The sequence below is a fragment of the Somniosus microcephalus genome, chromosome 8 (genome assembly GCF_052327205.1).
Source record: "Somniosus microcephalus isolate GS21.2 chromosome 8, FLI_Smic_1.0, whole genome shotgun sequence".
Taxonomy (NCBI): domain Eukaryota; kingdom Metazoa; phylum Chordata; class Chondrichthyes; order Squaliformes; family Somniosidae; genus Somniosus; species Somniosus microcephalus.
The window spans coordinates 237,469,862-237,493,149 of record NC_140994.1 but is presented as its reverse complement, the minus strand read 5'-3'; the positions used below and the strand labels follow the sequence as shown (position 1 = coordinate 237,493,149).

The window sequence follows — 23,288 nt, the reverse complement described above, 5'->3', positions numbered from 1 at the left end:
CTTTGATGTTTAAATGCAGAGAGCAGAGACATGGGAACTGACTGTGATTGAATCCAGTTTTAGGAATCTCTGCTGCAGGTCAGGGCAGGTGTGATCTTCAAGGCTGTCAGGTACAGCAAGCATTTAAGGCCTCCCAGGAATCTAATTATTCTAAGGCACAATATAAAAATCAGAATTTAAAGGGAAACTGCCTTCATGAAAAAAGTATTTGGCAAACTTTTTTATTTGAGCAGAACCAAAAGAGTTGTGCACCATTTTAATCCATATAGATTGATGCATTTTTTTGCAAACAAACAAAAAAAGTTTTTTTCATGAAGTTGCATCCCTCTAATGTTTCTTTTTTTTAAATATTTGTTTTTGGGATGTAGGCACAGCTGGCAAGGCCGCATTTATTGGCCATACCTAGTTATCCTGAGAAATTGGCAGTGTGTCTCCTTCTTGAACCACTGCAGTCCTTGTAGTAATGGTGCTCCAACAATGGCGTTAGGTAGGGAATTCCAGGACATTGACTTAGTGACGATGACGGAATGGCCGTAAACGCCCATTCTATGCCCATTGGGACATTAAGGCCAATTTCAGTACTCTATTGCAGCTCTAGCTGAGATCAGGTAACTCAGCATACACTTGGCACCGAACCTGGAAATGTCCTGATCTGCATGGATCAGCTACAAACTGGATCAACTCTCTGAGCTGTTAGGAGACCCTGGGAAGAAGACTTCTGAAATAAATTTGAAATAATTATGCTGATAACTTGTTTAAGCCTTCACTCAGAGGCTTGTGAATTTTTTCACTCAGGGTTGTGAGTCTTTGGAATTCTCTACCCCAGAGGGCTGTGTCTGCTCAGTCGTTGAGTATATTCAAGGCTGAGATTTTTGGACTCTTAAGGGAATCAAGGGATATGGGGATAGTAGAGTTGGGGTCAAAGATCAGCCATGCTTTCATTAAATAGCGGAGCAGGCCCAAGGGGCCGTTGGCCTACTCCTGCTCCTATTGTTCTTAAGCCTCGATTAAATAAAAAGATCCCAAAGATAGAAAGCATTGATTGTTCTCACCCTCGTACTCGCACTCCCAGGTCGTTTTTGGTATAGATTCATTATCTGAGTTAGATGAGGGAGGAGGAGGAAGGTTTGGTGCCACACTGCACACGACGGTTGGCCTGCACTTACTGTGCGCCGGGCTGAATGTGTTGAGGTCCGGATGTCCCTGTGATCCGAATCCTTGGTAAGAATCTCTGTCCAAGTCATACACGGACCCCTTGAGAATGTTGAGTGGGATGAGTGCAGATGAATGCGTGTCACAGCAACTGTTCTTTGTCATGTCACTCTTCGACAGCTCGTTGCTGCCCAGGATGCTCAGGGGGGATTGTTTCTTCTTTTTGCACATGAACTTACGGAAGACGATGAACAGTGCAACTAAAATGCAGGCCACCAGCACCGCTACTGCTATTTCGATAATTTCATAGTGGCTGATGACTATCGGAGAGCTCCGCAAGTGCTCCTCCGGCAATGTCTCACACAATCTGCCAGTGTGTCCAGGCATGCAACTGCAGTTAAAGGAACCATGGACGTTCTCACAGCTCCCATTGTTCATGCAAGGCTGTGTCAGACATTCGTTGAAATCCTCTTCGCACCTGGGAATTCAAAGCAAACAACTGTTAGAAACGGTAATGGGGGGCGGGGGTCCACCCAATGGTTCAGATTTAAAGTCACTGTGTCTGAGACATACAGACAAAGGAACATCCCTAGTCCGTGCCAACCTCAGCCAGGATGGAGGTGGGCCACCGTGGTTGACGGCAGCTCCCCTAGGTTAGGGAAGGAAAAATGGATCGGGGTCTGTCCTCCTGATTGTTACATAGTGACCTCCGTTGGGTGTCGTGTGAGGACAGGATGATCTCGGCCATGATGTGCTCCACAGTTCAATAGAAACATTAACAGCAAAACCCACCAGAGAATAGCACCAAAGCCACTTGCGAATGGAGCCATCTCCAGATAATCCTGATTTATAAGACGTGTGGATAGAGAGCAAAGGAAATCAAATGAAACAACGGTTCCGGTGTCTTGACCACTCTGGAGGAGCCCTGCAGTACTCCCCCGAGCGAGTCTCGCTTTTCATTGTTGTGTGCTGCATGCTTCACAACCTTGCAATTATGAGGACCCAGCCATTGCCACTAGGGATTGGTGCACCACCTCAGGAGCAGGAAGAGGGAGAGGAGGAGGAGGAAGTGGAGGATGAAGAGGCGAATCAGCAGCAACAACGTGGGAGGGAGGCGCTCAATATAGATAAGGGAGTGAAAGGTTATGGGGAGTGGGCAGGGAAGTGGCTTTGAGCCCAAGATCAGCCAAGATCTTATTGAATGGTGGAGCAGGCTCGAGGGGCCAAGTGGCCTACTCCTGCTCCTATTTCTTATGTTCTTATGTACTTCACAGTAACAAAGTATAAATGAAAGAGTTTCAATTGATTTTCTTGAGTTATAAAGGTACTTATTAAAGGTAAGGAACATCTAGGGGCAGTGTCTTCTGTTCAGAGAATTCCTCCAGCTTTACATGCAAAATTATGTATATGATCAGTATTGAAATAACATTCAATTTTTATTCCTCATTTCTTGTCTGTTTACTTCAGAATCACTCTGGTGACATCAGTGACAATGGGTGTCATTGACGTACCTCCGGTGGGACAGAGATTAAAAGTAATGGATCTATATGAGGCAAAATATATAACATTAAGCACATGTGTGATTTATTATATATACGAGTTGATCTCCCGTTGCACTGTACACGGGGATTCAAGACCAAGTATAGCTTTCAGGAGAAGCAAAGTTAGAAGGCGGAGGCACAGACGTACTTAAATTCCCATTTTAAAGTAGTATATTCTGTCTTTATTTTTGTACAATGATAATTTATTGTTAATTAGCAAAATGTAGGGCAATTTGGGAAGAAGAGAAGTAGATTCTGTTGGAGGATAGGAGTTTCTCTGAAGTACAAGCGGACGAGCAGGGAGAAGGGTATAGGTTGTAATTACAACATGACAAGGTTACATAGGCAATTTTCATTATAAATGTGAACATAGGAATTTAACAACAGGACATATCTGATCTGTCCCTACCCAAAATTCATGTACTGAATCCTGTAGATTAACAAAATTTAGTTTATAGTTCAATGTTTACTCTCCTTTGGTAGTCTCATCATTTAGCACTGCTTTATATTGAATAATAATTTGCCATTTCTCAGTCCAACTTTCAAAACTATCTAGATCCCTCTGCACCTGACCAGCCTGCTAGAATTACAATGGCCCAGAAATTCGGGTCTCCACGGGTGAGTACGCGCGGGGTACTCACCCGTAAGCCCAATGAAAGTGCCGGTTTCCTGCATGCACTGCGCATGCGCGGGAAACCGGCACTTCCATTCCCCTGAACAAAGAGGTTAAGAGGTGGAACGCGTGCGCGGGAGAGGCCGCGCGTGCGCGGGAGAGGCCGCGCGTGCGCATCGACCTTAGTTTTTTTTTTACAGGTTTTCCCAGGAGGGTAAGTCTGCAGAATTTACACATATAAAAAGCAGGCGTAAGGCCTGCTTTTTACAAGGTAAGTGGTGAATTAATTAAAATTAAAACATTTTTTCCACAGGTTTATTATTTTTAAATACTTTAAAGAAAGGTAAGTTTATTTTTAGCCCCGTTAGAAAATAAAATTATTTTTTCCAAAAATTTAAATTATTGTTTAAAATAGTTATTTCATGTAATTTATAGTTTATTTTAAAAATGTGATGTTTTTAAAAAATTTATTTGAAGATTTAGTGATGTTTTGGGGCCTGTAGTATTCTAAGTTTTGACAGCTCTTCCTGTCAAACTTATGAATGGAGCATTCCCTGCTCCGATTGGCTCCCAATGGCCCACGTGATCCCAGGGGACGCATCGAACTAACTGCGCCCCTGGGATATGCAAGCACTGCATGCCGGCAGCTGGAGCAGGCCCAGGATCGGAATTCCACGGGGGCCCACAGCTCAATGGCCGGCGCGCTAGTTAAGTGCAGGTCGGGGGCTTGCACCCGTGGGAAGCCCCCGACCTGAATTTCTGGGCCATTGAATTTACAGCACAGAAACAGGCCATTCGGCCCAACAGGTCTGTGCCGGTGTCCACACAAGCCTCCTCCACCTTAATTTATCCCATCCTATCAACATATCCTTCTATTCCTTTCTCCCTCATGTACTTACCTAGCTTCCCCTTAAATGCATCTATGCTATTCTCCTCAACCACTCCATGTGGCAGCGATGCACATTCTTCCCACTCTGTGTAAAGAAATTTCTCTTAAATTCTTTATTTGATCTGTTGGTAACTATCTTACATTTATGCCTCCTTGTTCTGGACTCACCCTAAAGTGGACACAGTTTCTCCATGTCTGTCCTATTGAACCACTTCTTAATTTTAAAGGCCTCTATCGGGTCTTCACTTAAGTCTTCTCTTTTCCAGACAAAAGAGCCCGACCCTATTTAATTTTTCCTTTCAATTCTGGTAAAACTTGAAGTAATTTTTCAATTGAAGATAACAAATTTTAAAAGGAAAAAAAACGATTTGGTTTGCTGCCTTCTGTTGCAGCTGGTCCATATGAAAATATCTATAATATATTACAAATTTAATGTCTGCACGCACTTCCTGTCTACAAAATCTGATTGAGGTTGATAGGACCAGTAATTTTAAGTAGGTGTAGGACAGGCATTTAGTAAGATAATCAGTTGAGGGATATACGAAGGGAACTTTGCATGCTGAAATGTAGTGCTATGTTTCAAGCAATAAAGCAACAAGTGGCCTCAGACAAAAATGCCGCCTGAAGCCAGTTGCTGTGCGACTTGAACTTGGGTCCACTACAGTTTATGGTCCTTCTCATTGTTAATAAGGAGATGGAAGGAGCAGATGTAGGGAAGTGTGATCAGGTACTGTTTTTTTACCTTAGTCCTGAATATTCCTTTGTGCAGTTGCAGGTGTAGCCACTCTTTTCTGGGATGCAAGACCCATTATTTAAACAGGGACGTGAGAGGCAGGGATGATCGATTAGTTCACAGTGCACGCCAAGGATGTTCGCTGGACACTTGCAAACATATCCTGGATTTAAGACATAAAAGAATAATATTTATGTATTCTGTTATAACCATATACAATAACCTGCGCCATAGTCGCTTTCTCCCCTCCTTTTTCTGCCAATTTTACCTCATCCTTCTCCTCAAAAGTTTGGACTTCTACTAGGATATGGATCCAAAGGCATCACCCAAGCTGCCATTCTTCGTAGGTGAGCCTAGACAATGAATGTCAGCAGTTGATTCAACTAGGGCAGGGGTGTATTACTCACTGGATAAACATGCTGAACTATCAGGTGAATTTAAGAGTTGTCCTTTAACTCTACTGCAGCCAGGGTAAAATGCCCACCCAAAGATTTTGTTTGTGTCTTTTTCTGATGTGCTCATTACTCACCTCCAGATGGACTTTCAGTGCACATTCCCCCATTTTGACATGGTGCTTTCGAACATACTTCAATGAGGGGACAACAGGCTTCGATTCTTACAGATGTTTCAACCTCACTTGTTTCTTCATCTTTTGTGACGTTACCTCTCTGTAATCTAATGGAGCCAAGGCAGCCTTTGAAATCTCTGATGACTCGTCTGTGATTATTGGGTCCCAAGTTGTCCTCTTGAACTTTACCACCGAAGAACACAAAACGATTTCTGCGACATGTCTCTGACAGTGCAGCAGAGGCTATGTGCACTGTGTCTACCACCAGCTTTGCAGATATCTCAGTTACCTCAACTACAACTGAATGCCACAACCCATTGTTGACTGGTATGTTGTTCACTGACAAGACCCTACTCTTTCCATCACAGACATATGTGAACATCAGATCTCCATTGGTAATCTATAAAACATAATCAGAAGAGAGATTTAAAAAAGTGTTCCTGCCACAGTACACTCTACTAGGTTTCTGTAAATAATGATTCTGTCCATTTCTTTTTTGTTAATGTAGTACCTTCCATTCAGCCTCATCAGCCCTTCCCCATTCCATCGCCTAATTTCCAGTCTCATCATTTCCTCTCTTGTTTCAGCAGCGTTGCTCCTACTATCATCTCCTTTCTCACCATTTTCACTCTGCCATCAGTCACTCTCTTCAGTATATTGGTACTGTATTCCTCTCCATCCCTCTCCCTGGTCACTGTCTGAGGCTGAACCAGACAGTTCGCAATCTTGGTGTCCTATTTGACCCTGAGATGAGCTTCCGACCACATATCCGCTCCATCACCAAGACCGCCTACTTCCACCTCCGTAACATCGCCCGTCTCCGCCCCACCTCAGCTCATCTGCTGCGGAAACCCGCATCCATGCCTTTGTTACCTCTAGCCATGACTATTCCACTGCTCTCCTGGCTGCCCTCCCATCTTCCACCCTCCATAAACTTGAGCTTATCAAAAACTCTGTTGCCCGTATCCTAACTCACACCAAGTCCCGTTCACCCATCACCCCCTGTGCTCACTGCCCCGTATCCTAACTCGCACCAAGTCCCGTTCACCCATCACCCCTGTGCTCACTGCCCCGTATCCTAACTCGCACCAAGTCCCGTTCACCCATCACCCCTGTGCTCACTGACCTACCTTCCGGTCCAGCAATGCCTTGATTTTAAAATTCTCATCCTTGTTTTCAAATCCCTCCATGGCCTATCTCTGTTACCACCTCCCATCCTACAACCCCCCAAGAGGTCTGCGCACCTCCAATTCTGGCATCTTGATTTTCATCCCAGAGTTTCACCGCTCCACCATTGGCCGCCATGCCTTCAGCTGCCTAGGCCCTAGGCTCTGAAATTCCCTCCCTAAGCCTCTCCGCCTCTACCTCTCTTTCCTCCTTTAAGATGCTCCTTGAAATCTACCACTTTGACCAAGCTTTTGGTCACCTGTCCTAATATCTCCTTATGTGGCTCAGGACAAAGTTTGTTGGATAACACACCTCTGTAGCGCCATGAGAAGTTTTACTACATTAAAGGCGCTATATAAATGCAAGTTGTTGTTGTTGTGTCAGTCCTTCCCTCAGGTATCAACAACAGTCCTTCCCCAATTGGTCTTGCAGCTTTGATTACCTATTTCCTCCTTGGTTTCGCTGATCTCAGTGGCCCTTCCTGCTTGGTCACCTCAAGTTTGCCTCCAATCTCATTAGTGCACCCCTTCCCCAATAACACACTTAAGCTTCTTGACAGTGTTAATTTTGCTGACAGTAATTACACTGATAGTAACAGGGTTCTCAGGCATCCAATAATATAATTATTGATTATTATGCTATTTTATGTGGACATAGGAAACAATATCTAATTTTAGAATGAGAAAAGCAGACAGTCTGCCATTTGATGATTTATAACCAGCAGTGGGAACAACAATGAATAACCATCCAGTAACCGAGGATGCCACTCAGCCTGTGAAAGATGCTGTGCCACAAAACTAACACACATTTTTCTAGGCCTTGTGTCTGGGAGTGGGCAAGGACATGGCAAATGGAATATAATGTGGAGAAATGTGAAGTTATCCACTGTGGTAGGAAAAATAAAAAAGCAGAGTATTTTTTAAATGGTGAGAGATTGGGAAATGTTGGTGTTCAGAGGGACCTGGGTGTCCTTGTACACAAATCACTGAAAGTTAACTTGCAGGTAATTAGCAAGTTAACAGCAAACAATTAGGAAAGCAAATGGTATGTTGGCCTTTATTGCAAGAGGGTTTGAGTACAAGAGTAACGACGTCTTACTGCAATTATATAGGGCCCTGGTGAGACCACACCTGGAGTATTGTGTACAATTTTGATCTCCTTACCTAAGGAAGGATATACTTGCCATAGAGGGAGTGCAGTGAAGGTTCACCAGACTGATTCCTGGAATGGGGGGATTGTCCTATGAGGAAAGATTGAGTAGACTAGGCCTATATTCTCTAGAGTTTAGAAGAATGAGAGGTGATCTCATTGAAACATACAAAATTCTTACAGGGTTTGACAGGGAAGATGCAGGGAGGATGTTTCCCCTGGCTGGGGAGTCTAGAACCAGGGGTCACAGTCTCAGAATAAGGGGTTGGCCATTTAGGACTGAGATGAGGAGAAATTTCTTCACTCAGAGGGTGGTGAATCTTTGGAATTCTCTACCCCAGAGGGCTGTGGAGGCTCAGTCATTGAGTATATTCAAGACAGAGATCGATATATTTTTGGATATTAAGGGAATCAAGGGATATGGGGATAGTACAGGAAAGTGGAGTTGAGGTAGAAGATCAGCCATGATCTTATTGAATGATGTAGCAGGCTCGAGGGGCCGAATGGCCAACTCCTGCTCCTACTTCTTATGTTCTTATGTTCTTATGAAAGACTTCAGTTGCTACATTGAGTAAGGAGCAACAATCATAAGCATTAATCCCCAGAGTCTTGCCCTATAGTAAACTCAAAAATATAACAAAAATGAACTAAATAACCTGATTGCTACTCTTTATATACTGAACATGATTCAGTATCCATGGTTACAGAGCATCAAGGGGCTGCTGCTGAACCTTTGTACCTTCAATTGATGGAACAAATGTTCCATGAAATATTGTGTTGTGTCCATGTTGTGGTCAGGGTGGTGGCAATACACTCACATATTTTTGTGGTCAGGTGTTCTGTTCACGATGCTGCTTGTGAGGATTTCCTAGTACCTGTTAAACACGTAGCAAAGCCTCAAACCTAAACTAGATAGTTGCTTAATGACTACCTGGTGATTATCCTCTTCAGGAGGGAATGTGTGAGAAGCAGAACCTTGACCGATAGTTGAGATGGCTCTAAGATCACACATCCGTTGATGGATGTTGGAATTGAGTTTGCTCCAAGTGAGGAACTTGGTAATCTGATATCCGACCCAGGCAGATCTGCAGTACTCTTGGACACTGATGTTGAATGATCAGTCAGCCCAGCTCATCAATGGGACATGGAGGGGTAGACATCACCAGGTGTTGAGATTTTTTTCATGTGGCTTTAGATAACCATGCATAACCATGCATAACAGGGTAGAGTAGACCTGGCTGAGCAAATAGCAACAAGCTTAACATTGCTCCGTGTGGTTTATCTGCATGGCCTTTAGCTGGTTAAATATCAGCAGTTTCCCTGAAACACACATAGACTTTGTCCATAAGCTTTCATTCTTGCCAATTTGCACCTAAGTTAGTTGGAATTAGCTAAGTCAGGCATTAGATGGGGTTCTGCATGCATCAGAAACTCAACTGACCAAAACTCCCTATTCTGTCACAAAAAAATCTACAATTCAACTTTGTTGTTTGTCTGGCCTAATGTTTAAATGGTCATTGAATCCTAAGGAGATTGAATAGGTTGTGCTTTTACCTCAAGAAGACTGGAGTCAGTTCCATTGGTGTACATCACTACTGCCTCTGACTGGAGAGTCTGTATTCGGAAGCTGATCGTTGTGCTCACTGGATCTTCTTCACCCAGATAACGATACTTCATGTAGCTGTCACCAGTGAATCTCAGAGAAGAATCTGAAATATTAATAACTTCTTGACGCATCTTCATCTGACTCTGCTTTTAGTTGGTAAAATAACTTCATATCCAATAGCCGCAAATATAGAATACCATGACAACTACTAATCTAATATCTCCTCCAATAGACTTCCAGTCAATAAACTGAAATAAACTGATTCAATTAAATACAGTACATATTTGGCAAATTATGTTTAATTTGGAAAAGTGCAGTGTTATGCATGTGGGCGAGGTGAATGCTCAACATACATATACCCTTCAGGGTAAAACTTTAAAGAAGGTGGAGAAAGAAAGAGATCTAGATCTAGCATTCTAGTGCATACATCTCTAGAGGTACATGAGCAATGCCGTGAAGCGATAGCTAGAGCAAATACGGTGTTGGGGTGCATTCATAGGACAATTGATTATAAGACGAGAAATACTATTTTGTCCTTGTACAAGACTTGGTCAGGCCTCACTTGGAATATGGTTTTGGTCTCCTCACATGGTGGGTGATAGTGAGGCTTTGGAAAGGGTGCAGAGGAGGGCCACTAGACTAATTCAAGTATAAAGCATCTTAGCTATCAAGATAGTCTAAAGAGTTGGGACTCTACATTTTAGGGAAGTGTAGACTTACGGGTGATCTGATTGAGGTTTATAAGATGATGAAGGGAATAGATTGTGTTCTAGTTGACAGTTTATTCCAATTAAATAGGTTAGGGAGGACCACTGGTCACAAATGTAAGTTGTGTAAGGCCAGATCTAGGTTAAATGTCAGGAGCTGGTTCTTTTCCCAGACAGCAGTGGACCTCTGGAACAGGCTGATTCACTGAATTCCTTCAAGTGAGAACTGGACCCGTTTCTGGCTGGGGCGGAGATCACCTCTTACAGAGGTAGGTACTGCAGGGAATTCAGGGCCTTAGTGATCTCCTGGACTAGTTTTGATCGCCTAGATGGGTCGGAGAGGGATTTCCCAGATTCTTTTCCCCAAATTGGCCTGGGATTTTAATCAGATTTTTCACGGGCAACTATCTGCCCACGGAGGCCCTTTTCCCGGGCAGGCAGAGGATCTGTCAAGAGGATGCTTGACAGATTGCAAGTGCCGGTTTTTAGTGCATGCACTTTGCATGCCTGAAACTGGTACTTACGAGGCCCCAACGGGTGCGTACACACCTCGTATCCACCCGTGGGGGTCGGAATATCCAGCCCAATATGTTTCTCCCAAGACACGCTCACCATGGAGGAGTTTAATAAGCTCACACCAATATAATGTAACAAATCTAATTGGTGTTATCCAACACATAATCAACCTGTATTCTCTATCTGTTTCTTGCTTACCCTGGAGCAATCTTGCTGGCTCTATCTCACACTTGAGGTAGTTTCGCAGGCTCTATCTATCTGTATCTCATGCTTCTCTTGCATTAGTTTAATGGGCTTTACCCAAAATATAATTACAGTCTCGTGGGTTCTCTTTTACTCATGTTCACCATGTCTTGCACTACCAGTACAAGGTTAGTCAATCACCAAAACAGTTGAAAACCATGAACAACCTGCTCACATTAACCAACAGGAAATGTGCCTAGTATTACCGTGCTAGGAAACCAAATACGGACTGCAGCGGTTCAAGAAGGCGGCTCATCACCACCTTCTCAAGTGTATTTCGGGATGGGCAATAAATGCTGGCTTTGCCAGCAATGCCCACAACCCGTGAATGACTATTTTAAAAAAATCACAGCCCGATGACTCTAGATGTGTACAGCTTCTGACGAATGATCATGTCAGCTCATTGAAGCTAACAAAAAGATTTCGATCTTCAGTAAACCTCTAATCTGTATTGTTTATTTAGCTCAGGTGACACTTCAGGCTTTCTGACTCATAAGCAGATGAACATGGAATGAGAACGCTATTCTTAACTGTTCGCCAACTGAGAGGGGAGATGAGGAGATTTTTTTTTTACGCAGAGAGTTGTTATGATGTGGAATGCACTGCCTGAAAGGGTGGTGGAAGCAGATTTAATAGTAACTTTCAAAAGCGAATTGGATATAGAGTTGAAAAGGAAAAATCTGCAAAGCTATGGGGAAAGGGCACGGAGTGGGACTAATTTAATAGTTCTTTCAAAGAGCCGGCACAGGCACGATGGATCGAATGACCTCCTTTTGTGTTGTATGATTCTATGATTCTATATTGGAGCAATACAACTCTGAACTGGAAGGCAGTTACAGTACACTGACTGAAGGTTGAGCTGATCCTATAAATCTTTTGCTTTAAGGCTATCAACTAAATATTGCGAAGATCAAAGCCATTATCTTCAGTCCCCGCCATAAACTCCATTCCCTAGCAACTGACTCCATCCCTCTCCTGGGCAGTTGTCTGAGGCTGAACCAGGCTTTTCGCAACCTTGGTGTCATATTGGCCCCGAGATGCACTTCTGACTACACAGCCGCTCCATTACTAAGACCATCTATTTCCACCTCCTTAACATCACCCGACTCCACCCCTGCCTCAGTTCATCTGCTGCTGAAACCCTCACCCATGCCTTTGTTACCTCTAGACTTGACTATTCCAATGCTCTCCTGGCCAGCCTCCCATGTTCTACACTCTGTAAACTTCATGTCATCCAAAGCTCTGCTAGCCATGTCCTAACTCGCAACAAGTCCCGTTCACCCATCACCCATGTGCTAGCTGATCTACTTTGGCTCCCAGTTAAGCAACTCTTCGATTTTAAAATTCTCATCCTTGTATTCAAATCCTGTCATGGCCTCACCCCTCCCTATCTCTGTAATCTCCCTTTGAGATCTCTGTGTTCCTCCAATTCTGGCCTTTTGAGCATCCCCAATTTTAATTGCTCCACCATTGGCAGCCATGCCTTCAGCTGCCAAGGCCCTAAGCTCTGGAATTCCCTCCCTAAACCTCACCACCTCTCTTTCCTCCTTTAAGATGCTCCTTAAAACCTACATCTTTGGGGCCAAGCTTATGGTCATCTGCCCTAATAGGAACATTGGAACAGGAGTAGGCCTTTCAGCCCCTTGAGCTTGTTCCGCCATTCAATGAGATCATGGCTGATCTGTGACCTAACTCCATATATATCTTATGTGCATCTCACCTCCTTCCCATGACCCAGAGAATCAACTAAGATTCTTGTCTTTATCTTCAGATCCCTCCGTCTCCATATACAGGAAATTTTGTGTTATCCGGAGGCTAAATGTCCGGCAAGCTCGAGCCACCGGCAAAAATCAGGAGCCGTTTTGTTAGGTCAGCCTCTGCAAAGTCTCTCTGAAGCTGTTGCTAAGCTACAGAGACGCTACAGAGAGTACGGCTGACTGTTTAGAAGCTGTTGCTAAGCAACAGTGTTTGTTGCCAGATACAGAGCTGAAAAGCTCCGTATGCTTCAACATTAACGCTGGAGTGTCCGGCAGTTTTGAGGGAACGGCAACAGCTCGGTCCCGTCGGTGCCGGATAGCACAAAGGCCTAGAAATTCAGTTTGGGGCGCCCAGCTCGCCTGGGCGCCGGAATTACCGCTGCGCGCGGAGCCACTTGCGCCAGCGGGATATTCAGTTTCAGCGCCCCAAGTGGAAGCCGGCCGCTAAACAAGGGCTTCGGCGCCCCGCTTGGGGCGCTGAAACTGAATATCGGCGTGCAAAGTGCCGCAGCGCCACCCGCTGCGGCACGGCAGCCTGCGGTACTGCAGGCCTTCCTCTCATTCTTAAGGGGGAGGTGCCTGCAACAGCGCGATCCCCACTCGCGAGTGCCGGCAAATGAGCCCGGCACCAAGGAGAAGTGCCGGGCTCTCGGGAAACAGCCGGCAATGCCGCGGGGGGGGGGGGGGTGTAGGAGGCCGGGGACGGAGGTGCGGGCAGGCGGCCACCGAAAAAGCGGCCGGCCGCACCTCCACCTTAACTCGCCCCACTACCGGCACAGGTAGGCCCCTGTGTACCGGTCGCTGTTTGCGGCCGGCACGGAGGAGGCGGCAGCGACCAAATATGGCCAGCGGGGCGATAGCGGGGCGCTGCGCACATCGATGACGTCATCGGTGGCGGCGCAGCGCTACAGGCTAGCGCCCCACTAAATATCGCGGTAGGTTTGGACAGTGGCGCAAAAGCCCTCTTTGGGCGCAAACTGGTGGCGCAGGCCACTGAATTTCTAGGCCAAAGTTTCCTGTATATATATATATATATATATCTCCTTATGTGGCTCGGTGTCAAATTTTGTTTGATAACGCTCCTGTGAAGCACCTTGGGATGTTTTACTATATTAAAGGTGCTATATAAATACAAGTTGTTGTTAGCAGTCAGTATTTGGTTTCCTAGCACGATAACACAAGGGGTACTGGTTAGGCACATTTTCTGTTGGTTAATGTGAGCAGGTTGTTCATGGTTTTCAACTGTTTTGGTGATTGACTAACCTTGTACTGGTAGTGCAAGACATGGTGAACATGAGTAAAAGGGAACCCACGAGACTGTAATTATATTTTGGGTAAAGCCCATTAAACTAATGCAAGAGAAGCATGAGATACAGATAGATAGAGCCTGCGAAACTACCTCGAGTGTGAGATAGAGCCAGCAAGATTGCTATAGGGTAAGCAAGAAACAGATAGAGCAAAAGCAAAATACTGCGGTTGCTGGAAATCTGAAATAAAAACAGAAAATGCTGGAAATACTCAGCCGGTCAAGCAGCATCTATAGAGAGAGAAACAGAGTTAACGTTTCAGGTCGATGACCCTTTGTCAGAACAGATAGAGGATACATGTTGATTATGTTGGATAACACCAATTAGATTTGTTACATTATATTGGTGTGAGTGTAAAATGGAGAAAGCTTATTAAAGTCCTCCATGATGAGCATGTCTTGGGAAAAACTTAATAGACTTCTGCAGGATGAGCAGATAATTTATATAAACAACTTACATTGCTATAGTGCTCATTATGTCTCGGAGAGCTCTACAGGGCGGTGGATAGTGACTAGTGAACGAACTGATAAAGGTGGCAGGAAGGAGAGGGTGGGGAAGAGGGTTGGCACGGATAAAACCACAGTTGAAAAGAAGGGTCTTAAGGAGATATCTGAAGTCAGGGAGGGAGGTGGCAAGATGGATGGAGGGAGTTCCAGAGGACAGGGGCAATGTGGCTGAAGCAGCGGCAACTGATGGCGGAGTGGAGGGAGCAAGAGACAAGAAATAAGCCAGTGTTGAAGGGCCGGAGGTTGTGTTCAGGAACACAGAGCTGTTGGGAGATCATGGAGGTAGGGAGAGACAAGGCCATGGAGGGATTTGAAGATGACGACAAGAATCTTAGTTGATTCTCTGAGTCGCAGGGAATAGGTGAGAGGCAGCTGTTGTTTTAGAGATGTGAATATCACTTGTTTAGATATGCTACATAGCACAGATGGGACTGCGATAGATTGAATTGCACTGCACAACATGTAAAGGCAGTACATTAACCTGCTGATAAGATTAAGCATAAATCACTGATCAAAACCATTTTCAAAGAAGAATTGTGTGTGCACCTCTTGACATAAGGAGTGATATTTAAATTAATTTTGATGTCTGTTTAAATCATGTTAGCCATATTTTAAGATGCTTCTTTTTACTTTTGGGGCTCTCATAATGCTCAGTGGGTAAATACACTGTCTGGTATTGAACGGAATGATACAGATGTCCCAGGATCAGTTCCTGGGATATGCTGAGTTAGCTGCGGTGGTTGTAGAAGTCCTATAATTGACCTCAGGATCTCTGGAATACGGAAGGAACAAATCAATAGGGTTTCCTGCTCCTAATCACCACACAGGGAACCTAGCTACAAGATACATACATGTGTGGATATCAGGTGAGGACAGGCTCAGGCTCAACCATGGTGCCTCCCATGGGGAATATCCGCCTGCCATTCACCATCTGGGCTCATGCATGAGGAATCGCACTTGAGCGGGGTATCAGAGGGCTAACAGTACCTCAGCGCAAGTCGCCACCCAAAGAAAGAACGAACGAACAATCTTGCATTTGTACAACGCCTTTCACAAGCGTTGTATAAATTTGCATCCTAAGGCACTTAACAGCCAATTAAGCACTTTTTAAATTGTGGTCACTGTAATGTAGGCGAGCATGGCAGCCAATTTTCACACGATTCCACAAACAGGTAATCTGTTTTGGTGATGTTGGTCGAGGGATTAATGCCAGCCAGGACACTGGGAGAACTCCCTCAGTACTGCACTGAAGTGCCAGCTTAGATTGTGTGTTCAAGACTATGGAGCGGGGACTGAACCCACAACCTACTGAGCCCAGGCAGACACCTCCAGAAGAGGATCGAGAGAAAACTGGTTAAACACTTTGATTTAATGATCGTACAATGAAATCTTACCATTACATGAGCAGGCCTGATTGTGAATGTACCGGGGAACAATGAAGCTGAGAATAGCGGTGGTGTATGTTAATACATTTCCCATGTCCAGTTGAAATTTCCCTTGGCAGTGCTGTCGGGGACAGTTGTGATCGGAACAGCGGTGAACCGCCCTCTCTATCCGAATTTCATCCCACTTCTCCAAGTCCACAGCAGAGGAGGTGAGCTTCTGCTGCAGAACGTCAGGTTTATAAAAGGAGTCTTCTGATTCCTTTACGACCAGGAGCACGTCTAAGTTCGTGGAGCCTTGCGCTGGCTGCATGCTGATGAGCTCAATGCCTTTCTTGTTAACCTGGAGGAGGCTTGCCAGGGATCTCTGAAAGTTCCGCCAATGGTCGCTGATGAACTTCTCTGGCGTAACCTGCACCAGCTCCACCAGAACGGCATGGTCGAGTATGCCCGGTGTCACGCGCGTGACATGTACTTCCGCATCCACTGTGGTAATGAATTTTCGGTCAGTGACACTGACGTTGAACAGGTAGTGCCCCGCTTCTAAGGCGCGCCGTGCCAACACTTTGCCATCTGCGCTGCCAACGGAAAACACGTCATCTGTCATGAACCCCGGGACTGTGCTATAGGTAAGAGTGTCGTGAAGGTCAAGGTCCGTCGCGTGGATTTTTCCAACAAATCCTCCAGGGAACTTGCTGCTGGAGGTAACAATGAAGACTTGCAGCGGAAGCACAGATGGCGGGTACCGACTTTCCTTGATCACGCGAATGTTTATAAAAGACGAAGATGACAAAGGTGGCCGACCACTGTCTGTGACCTGAAGGAAGCAAAGGTTTTTTTTAAAATTACATTGCGTAACTTCGCGCTATCTTTTCTTTGCTGAAGGTATGCAGACAGGATTTAGTGAGAAAATATGCTGGATAACAGTTCTGGATCTGTTCCAATATGGGACAGTGCCCAAGTCTTTGAGGCTTTCATTTGCTAAGCCAGCAGACGTTTGTAATATCATACACCAGCCTTTAAGCCTCTCCCATTCTCAGTGCCTCAGTCTGTAGCAGTGTAGTTAAATGGATTATTAAAAGTATCAACCAAAGTCTTATTATACTTGTTATTGAAACAAGATGTTTGGAGCAGTTCATATCTGTAGTGTATGGAATAGTGCGCTCTAATGAGATCATTCATTATGCAAAGTTAGGGCAGTTGGTAAGTAGGGAGTCACATTAATGGTGCCATTGTTTGCTAATGTTGTAACAGTGCCAAGTGTCGGATTTGTCTGAACAGGTAGGAGGTATGCTGCTCCCTGCAGCAGAGGGAATTTTCAACTGTATCTTGGAGGATCTAATGGTGTAGGTGAGTAGCACTGCCAGAAGTGGAGATGTGTTGATGTTGACCAATGTTTATTCATCACCAGCAGTGTCAGACCATGAGGGCACATCATACAAGTCCTCCATTCTTAAATGCTGATATGATTAATTGGCACCCAACCTCACGTTCCTAAAGTTTCTTTTTTTACTTAAAAGTCAGTGCCGTAGGAGAGGATTAAGAGGAGCGCAAGGTGTTTTAGAAAGTTTACCTGGACCTGCAGAATGTATTGATCCCTCACTTTCTGTTGGAGGCGAGTCTGCGTTTTCAGCAGTCCCTGTTGGTCGATGTGAAAGTTGCCCCCCTCGTTGCCGGCTGCAATCGTGAAAAGGAATGGCGGCCCATTGGAGGTGGAGTCCCGGTCTATTACCAACAGTTGCAATACACTCGAGCCGATTGCCTCATTCTCCTGAGAAAGGAAAAACTGTTTTTAGTCTCTAAAACATTGACATAAGACTGCAAGGACTGTCCGTGTGGGATTATAAGTCACCATTACTTCAATAGTGATCAAGTTGTCACCCATTTAAAAGGTAACAAATGTGGCCCACTTTGGTCCACTCTCGTTTCACCAGAAATTTGGGGGAAATTTCATGTGCGCGCTGACCTCTGCATCTGATTCTCTGACCTGTGCTCCCATTGAGCAAGTCTGATCACATGGCTTAGTTCAGTGTGAGTTCAATTCTCCACATCCAGCTTACCAATTCCTTTCCCTTTTGATCTTGCCTCCCCATTTAATCTTCCAGTAAAAGAGTGACACTTTAATTCTAATTTATTTCCTGTACACAAGTTAGCTGTAAATTAGGCGCCCAGGTCCGTATTGGCAGACACACACCCTCAGTGTGAGAAGCTCAAAGTGAAGATCAGTTTTGAAACAAAGTGAAATCCAAAATGTCCAATACAGCTTGGAATGGAATTCACATTTGACCGTTTGTTGCTGCCTGTGAGAAGAGATGTTAGACTCTTTCCAAGAGGACTTGAATTGAACCTAGTTGACATCCTACAGGTGAAGAGCAGTAGTGGTCAAAGATGTCATTGTCGCTAACTGAACTGATCTTCTTTGCTCCAAACAAGCTGTGTGACAGCAAGAAAACTCAGCTTCCTACATTAGCCCAGCTTTAAAATGTCTGTGGAAAGCTATATTGTACCTAACATTAACTAGGTCAAATAATACAATTTGGCAACCTACACTGGCTCCTGATCTGGCAACGCCTCGATTTTGAAATTCTCATCCTTGTTTTCAAATTCCTCCATGGCCCTATCTCTGTAACCTCCTTCAGCCTTACAACCCTCTGAAATCTCTGCGCTTCTCCAATTCTGGCGTCTTGCACATCCCCGATTTTCATTGCTCCGCCATTGGTGGCCGTGCCTTCAGCTGCCGAGGCCCTTAGCTCTGGAATTCCCTCCCTAAACCTCTCCACTTCTCTCTACCTCCTTTAAGATGCTCCGTAAAACCTACGTCTTTGTTTAAGCTTTTGGTCACCTGTCCTAATATCTCTTTCTGTGGCTTGGTGTCAAATTTTGTTTGATAATCGCTCCTGTGCAGCGCCTTGGGATGCTTTACTACATTAAAGGTGGTATATAAATGCAAGCTGTTGTTGTTATTAGTATTTTGTTTGCAATAAGACACTTGTGTACACCCTTCTGCAAGGTCATGGCTCTGATCCATTCACACCTACCTGAATAACCACGCTGTAGTTGAACTGAAAGAACATAGGCGGGTTGTCGTTCACATCTAACACCTGGAGGCTCACAGCAGTGTCACTGAAAAGTGGAGGCACGCCATTGTCTGTAGCCCGGACTACCAAGGAGTAACTGGGTATCTGCAGAAGAGACATGGCATACGTCACGGGTCTTACTACAATTATAAAAATGTAACTTTAAGATACTTATATCAGTGTCAGCTGTGGATCAGTGGGTATTACTCTCGCTTCTGAGTCAGAAGGTTGTGGATTCAAGACCCATTCCAGAGACTTGAGCACATAAATCTAGGCTGACACTGCAGTGCAGTGCTGAGGGAGTGCTGCACTGTCAGAGGTGCCGTCTTTCAGTTGAGGCGTTAAACCGAGGCCCCGTCTGCCCTCTCAGCTGGATGTAAAAGATCCCATGGCACTATTTTGAAGAAGAGCAGGGGAGTTATCCCCGGTGTCCTAGCCAATATTTATCCCTCAATCAACATCACTAAAAACAGATTATCTGGTCATTATCACAATGCTGTTTGTGGGAGCTTGCTGTGCACAAATTGGCTGCTGCGTTTCCTACATTACAACAGTGACTACATTTCAAAAGTACTTTATTAGCTGTAAAGCACTCTGGGATGTCTGGTGGTCATGAAAGGCGCTATATAAATGGAATTCTTTCTTTCTTTACTCTTCTTAGGCAATCCCTCAGAACCGAGGATGACTTGCTTCCACATTAAAAATGAGTTCTCAGGTGACTGATGAGTCCAATGCGGGACCTACAGTCTCTGTCACAGGTGGGGCAGATGGTGGTTGAATGGGAGGGTGGGTGGGGTGCTTGGGTTGACGTGCGCTCCTTGCGCTGCCTGTGCTTGGCTTCCGCTTGCTCCCGGCGAAGAGACTCCAGGTGTTCGGCGCCTTCTCGGATGCTTCTTCTCCACTTTGTGCAGTCTTGGGCCAGGGATTCCCTGGTGTCAGTGGGGATGTTGCACTTTTTCAAGGAGGCTTTGAGGGTGTCCTTGAAGTGTTTCCTTTGCCCACCTGGGGCTCTCCTGCCGTGCCGGAGCTCCGAGTAGAGCGCTTGTTTTGGGAGTCTCGTATCGGGCATGCGGACAATGTGACCCGTCCATCAGAGCTGAGCGAGTGTGGTCAAAGCTTCGATGCTGGGGATGTTGGCCTGAGCAAGAACACTGACGTTGGTGCGCCTATCCTGCCAATGAATTTGCAGGATCTTGCGGAGGCAGTGTTGGTGGTACCTCTCCAGGGCTTTGAGGTGCCTGCTGTACATGGTCCATGTCTCTGAGGCATACAGCAGGGCGGGTATCACTGCTGCTCTATAGACCATGAGCTTAGTGCCGGGTTTGATGTCCTGGTCTTCAAACACTCTCTTCCTCAGGCGACCGAAGGCTGCACTGGCACACTGTTGGACTTCGTCATCGACGTCTGCCCTTGTTGACAGTAGGCTCCTGAGGTATGGAAAGTGGTCCATGTTGTCCAAGGCCTTGTCGTGGATTTTGATAATCAGGGGGCAGTACTGTGTGGTGGGGCAGGTTGGTAGAGGACCTTTGTCTTACGGATGTTTAGTGTAAGGCCCATGCTCTCATACGCTTCGGTGAAGGTGTTGACGATGGTTTGGAGTTCGACCTCCGAGTGAGCGCAGACGCAAGCCTACCATACTACCATTCTGCACATGTGACAGCAGATACAAAAAGAATCCTTTGGCGTTCACTGGGTGAATGCACTCTGTAGTGTGGTAATGTATCATATAGATACAGGAAGGTCCCAAGTTTTATCTTAAGTCTGTGCTGAGATAACAGTGGGAGAGGGGACGGATGTTAGAATTGGCCTCAACAACCCTGAGCTAGGGAGAGGAGAAAAAATCATCCAGCGTTCCCGGTCCTGATCCCTATCTGTTGACTACTGCTGGAGAGTGTTCATTTATGGACACTGATCCAGAAGCAAACTGAGCTAGTCTTTGATATTGCCAGCAGTCTAACAGCCTGGCAGCACTCACTGCCTAGGCGATGAAGCATGTGGCAGAACACTGGAGGCCTGCCAGAAACATAACCCTAGCATAAGAGTCCTTTGAGCGAAACATCAGTAAACTCTCCTTATGAATGGCCCGTATTTATTTCTTCCTAAAGTATGTAAACATCTGCTGCCATAATGACTGCAGAAGCCACAACCTTATCCACCCACAACAGTAACAAACGCAGGATGCCTTCAACAAGGACTTGAACAAAATGTCCTATGCATGGGGCTGTGTTCCATATCATGCTATTCTGAAGATATTGTTGGACCATGTCGTATTCTCAGGCAGCTTTAACAGATCCCAATTTTTGCCAACAGTATTTTGCAGCAGTTTTCAGGATGAAGGCTATTCACAAACTGTGGAATTCTGGAAAAGATACTCAGCTGTGCTTTTGCTGAATCATTGTGAACCTTTGAAATGAAGAAATAGAACCCCACCACAAATGACTGAGCAAGTGAGCTGTTCAGTAAACATGATTTTGGAGATCGGAAATCCAGGAACTTCCTACCACTGTTGCCGAACCAGTTCGCCAAAAAGGGACCTCTATCATTTTTGTCTGGTTATCATTTGAACCCAAGTTCTAGAGGTAGAAGAGTTTTCTCATCCACTGCGCTGCCCATTCTGATCAGGAAGGGTAATATACTTATCCACTGTGCCACCCATTGCCCCACTCATTCAATATGCCAATCAATCACCCCTGACAGGACAATGCCATCTATCCTCCTGAAAGGACAACAGTTTATCGACTGTATCTTCCAGTCCTTCTGTCACAGACTTTCTATTTACCTCTTCCCTGTCAAGGTGTTGTGATAACAAAATCTCCCCATTCTTTGAGTTTATAGTAAAATGCTGGTTAGGATCTCCACTCATTATTGAATAATGGATCCGGTTGTTTAGGGGTCCATCTCTGTCAGCAGCTGTCACCTAATGGAAACAGAAGGGAGAGAACAAGATCAGGGAGACATCCTGTCACATCTTATTGAACTAATAAATGATACTGCAGAGTATTCAGGTCTATCGGCCTAATGGCAGATTCTGTCTGGCATTCTAATTCTAACTCAGGCCAACCTGACATGATATCATAATTTTATTATTTAGGACGAGGGTCACAGAGTTTATTTGATTCCACAGTAGAGGGGTAACTTTAACAGAGTTTGAAAGCATTGCCATTGGCACAATAGATTGCCACTTGACCTCTGTGCAGTGAGTAGACGCAGAACATAGTTTTATGGGTTGCTCGTCAGTTCTTACATACCCACGCTGCATATAAGCTTGAGGCAGATGGGGAGGAGACAGTGTCTAACTGATTTATCACCAGGATGAATTGTGTAGCTATAACTTATCACTGATATTTTCAACCGCAGTTTCTTTTTCACTTCCCGGTCTGATTTCTATTTGGATCATAATGGAACAATAAAGGTTTTTCTTACTTACTTTAAGGACCAATTCCCCTAGTGGAGCATCCTCACTGATTTCAGCAGTGTGCACGCTGTGGCTGAACTTGGGCAGGTTATCGTTAACGTCTGTGACATTGATGATCACTGTCGTACTATCACTGAACAACGGTGTCCCTTTCCTGTTGCCATCAACTGACAGATAATACTCCTGGCAGGATTCATAGTCTAGGCTCCCATTCACATACATGGCTCCTACACATAGAGTTGGACATTGGTTTTACAAATGGATTAACTTCAATGGATTGCTTTATTGAAATAATTCAAATCTGTTTCAAGTCCTTTCTCCACTGCCCATCCATGATAAAGAACAAAATAATTTGGACATATAGAGAACCATTTCACATCTCTCAGGACTTCCTAAAGCACTTCAGATACAATGAATTATATCGAAGTGCAGACACTAAACGATGTAAGTGAATGCGGCATCTATTTTACACATGGCAAAGTCTCACAAACAGCAATGAGATAAATGGCCAACGAATCTACTTTTGGAGACCGTGTGAAGGAAGAATATTACCAGGACAACTCAATGTTTTTCTTCAAATAGTGCTATAGGATCATCTTTAATACCTGTTCGCTAATATGTCTAAAAGTTATTGTGGACTGTACAAGGTGGTCAACATGGTCAACTGGGTTATCAACACACATTTACATCCTTGGTTCAGGGTACACTGGTGGTCCACAGATATTATCTCTGTGTTTCTGTGGAATATGTGCCCAAGCCCTTGTTAAGCTATGGCCAATGATATTCTATCACAGCCAGCTCATGGCAGTTTTTCAGTCAAATTTTACGATCTACAGAGGTTACCCCTGGCCATGTTTAAAATCAGCCATCTGATCACTGATGCAATAAGGGCTTGTGCATTTTAATAATGTGTTGGACACACTGCATCTCAATATGACAAAAAAAAAACACTTTTGGTTG

At 44.9% G+C, this 23,288-nt stretch overlaps 1 protein-coding gene across 1 annotated transcript in view; it reads right to left on the bottom strand.

The window, feature by feature from the left end:
* Positions 1 to 23,288, bottom strand: part of fat2 (FAT atypical cadherin 2) — a 113,129-nt gene that overhangs the window by 5,177 nt on the left and 84,664 nt on the right. Inside the window, exons 14-22 of the mRNA XM_085995815.1 lie at positions 22,341 to 22,555; positions 21,693 to 21,830; positions 18,875 to 19,018; positions 17,410 to 17,607; positions 15,849 to 16,653; positions 9,367 to 9,521; positions 5,458 to 5,896; positions 4,938 to 5,091; positions 1,053 to 1,630 (exon numbers count right to left, since the gene is read on the bottom strand). Coding sequence (XP_085851941.1) covers positions 1,053 to 1,630; positions 4,938 to 5,091; positions 5,458 to 5,896; positions 9,367 to 9,521; positions 15,849 to 16,653; positions 17,410 to 17,607; positions 18,875 to 19,018; positions 21,693 to 21,830; positions 22,341 to 22,555 — 2,826 coding nt within the window. The remainder of the gene's footprint in view (positions 1 to 1,052; positions 1,631 to 4,937; positions 5,092 to 5,457; positions 5,897 to 9,366; positions 9,522 to 15,848; positions 16,654 to 17,409; positions 17,608 to 18,874; positions 19,019 to 21,692; positions 21,831 to 22,340; positions 22,556 to 23,288) is intronic.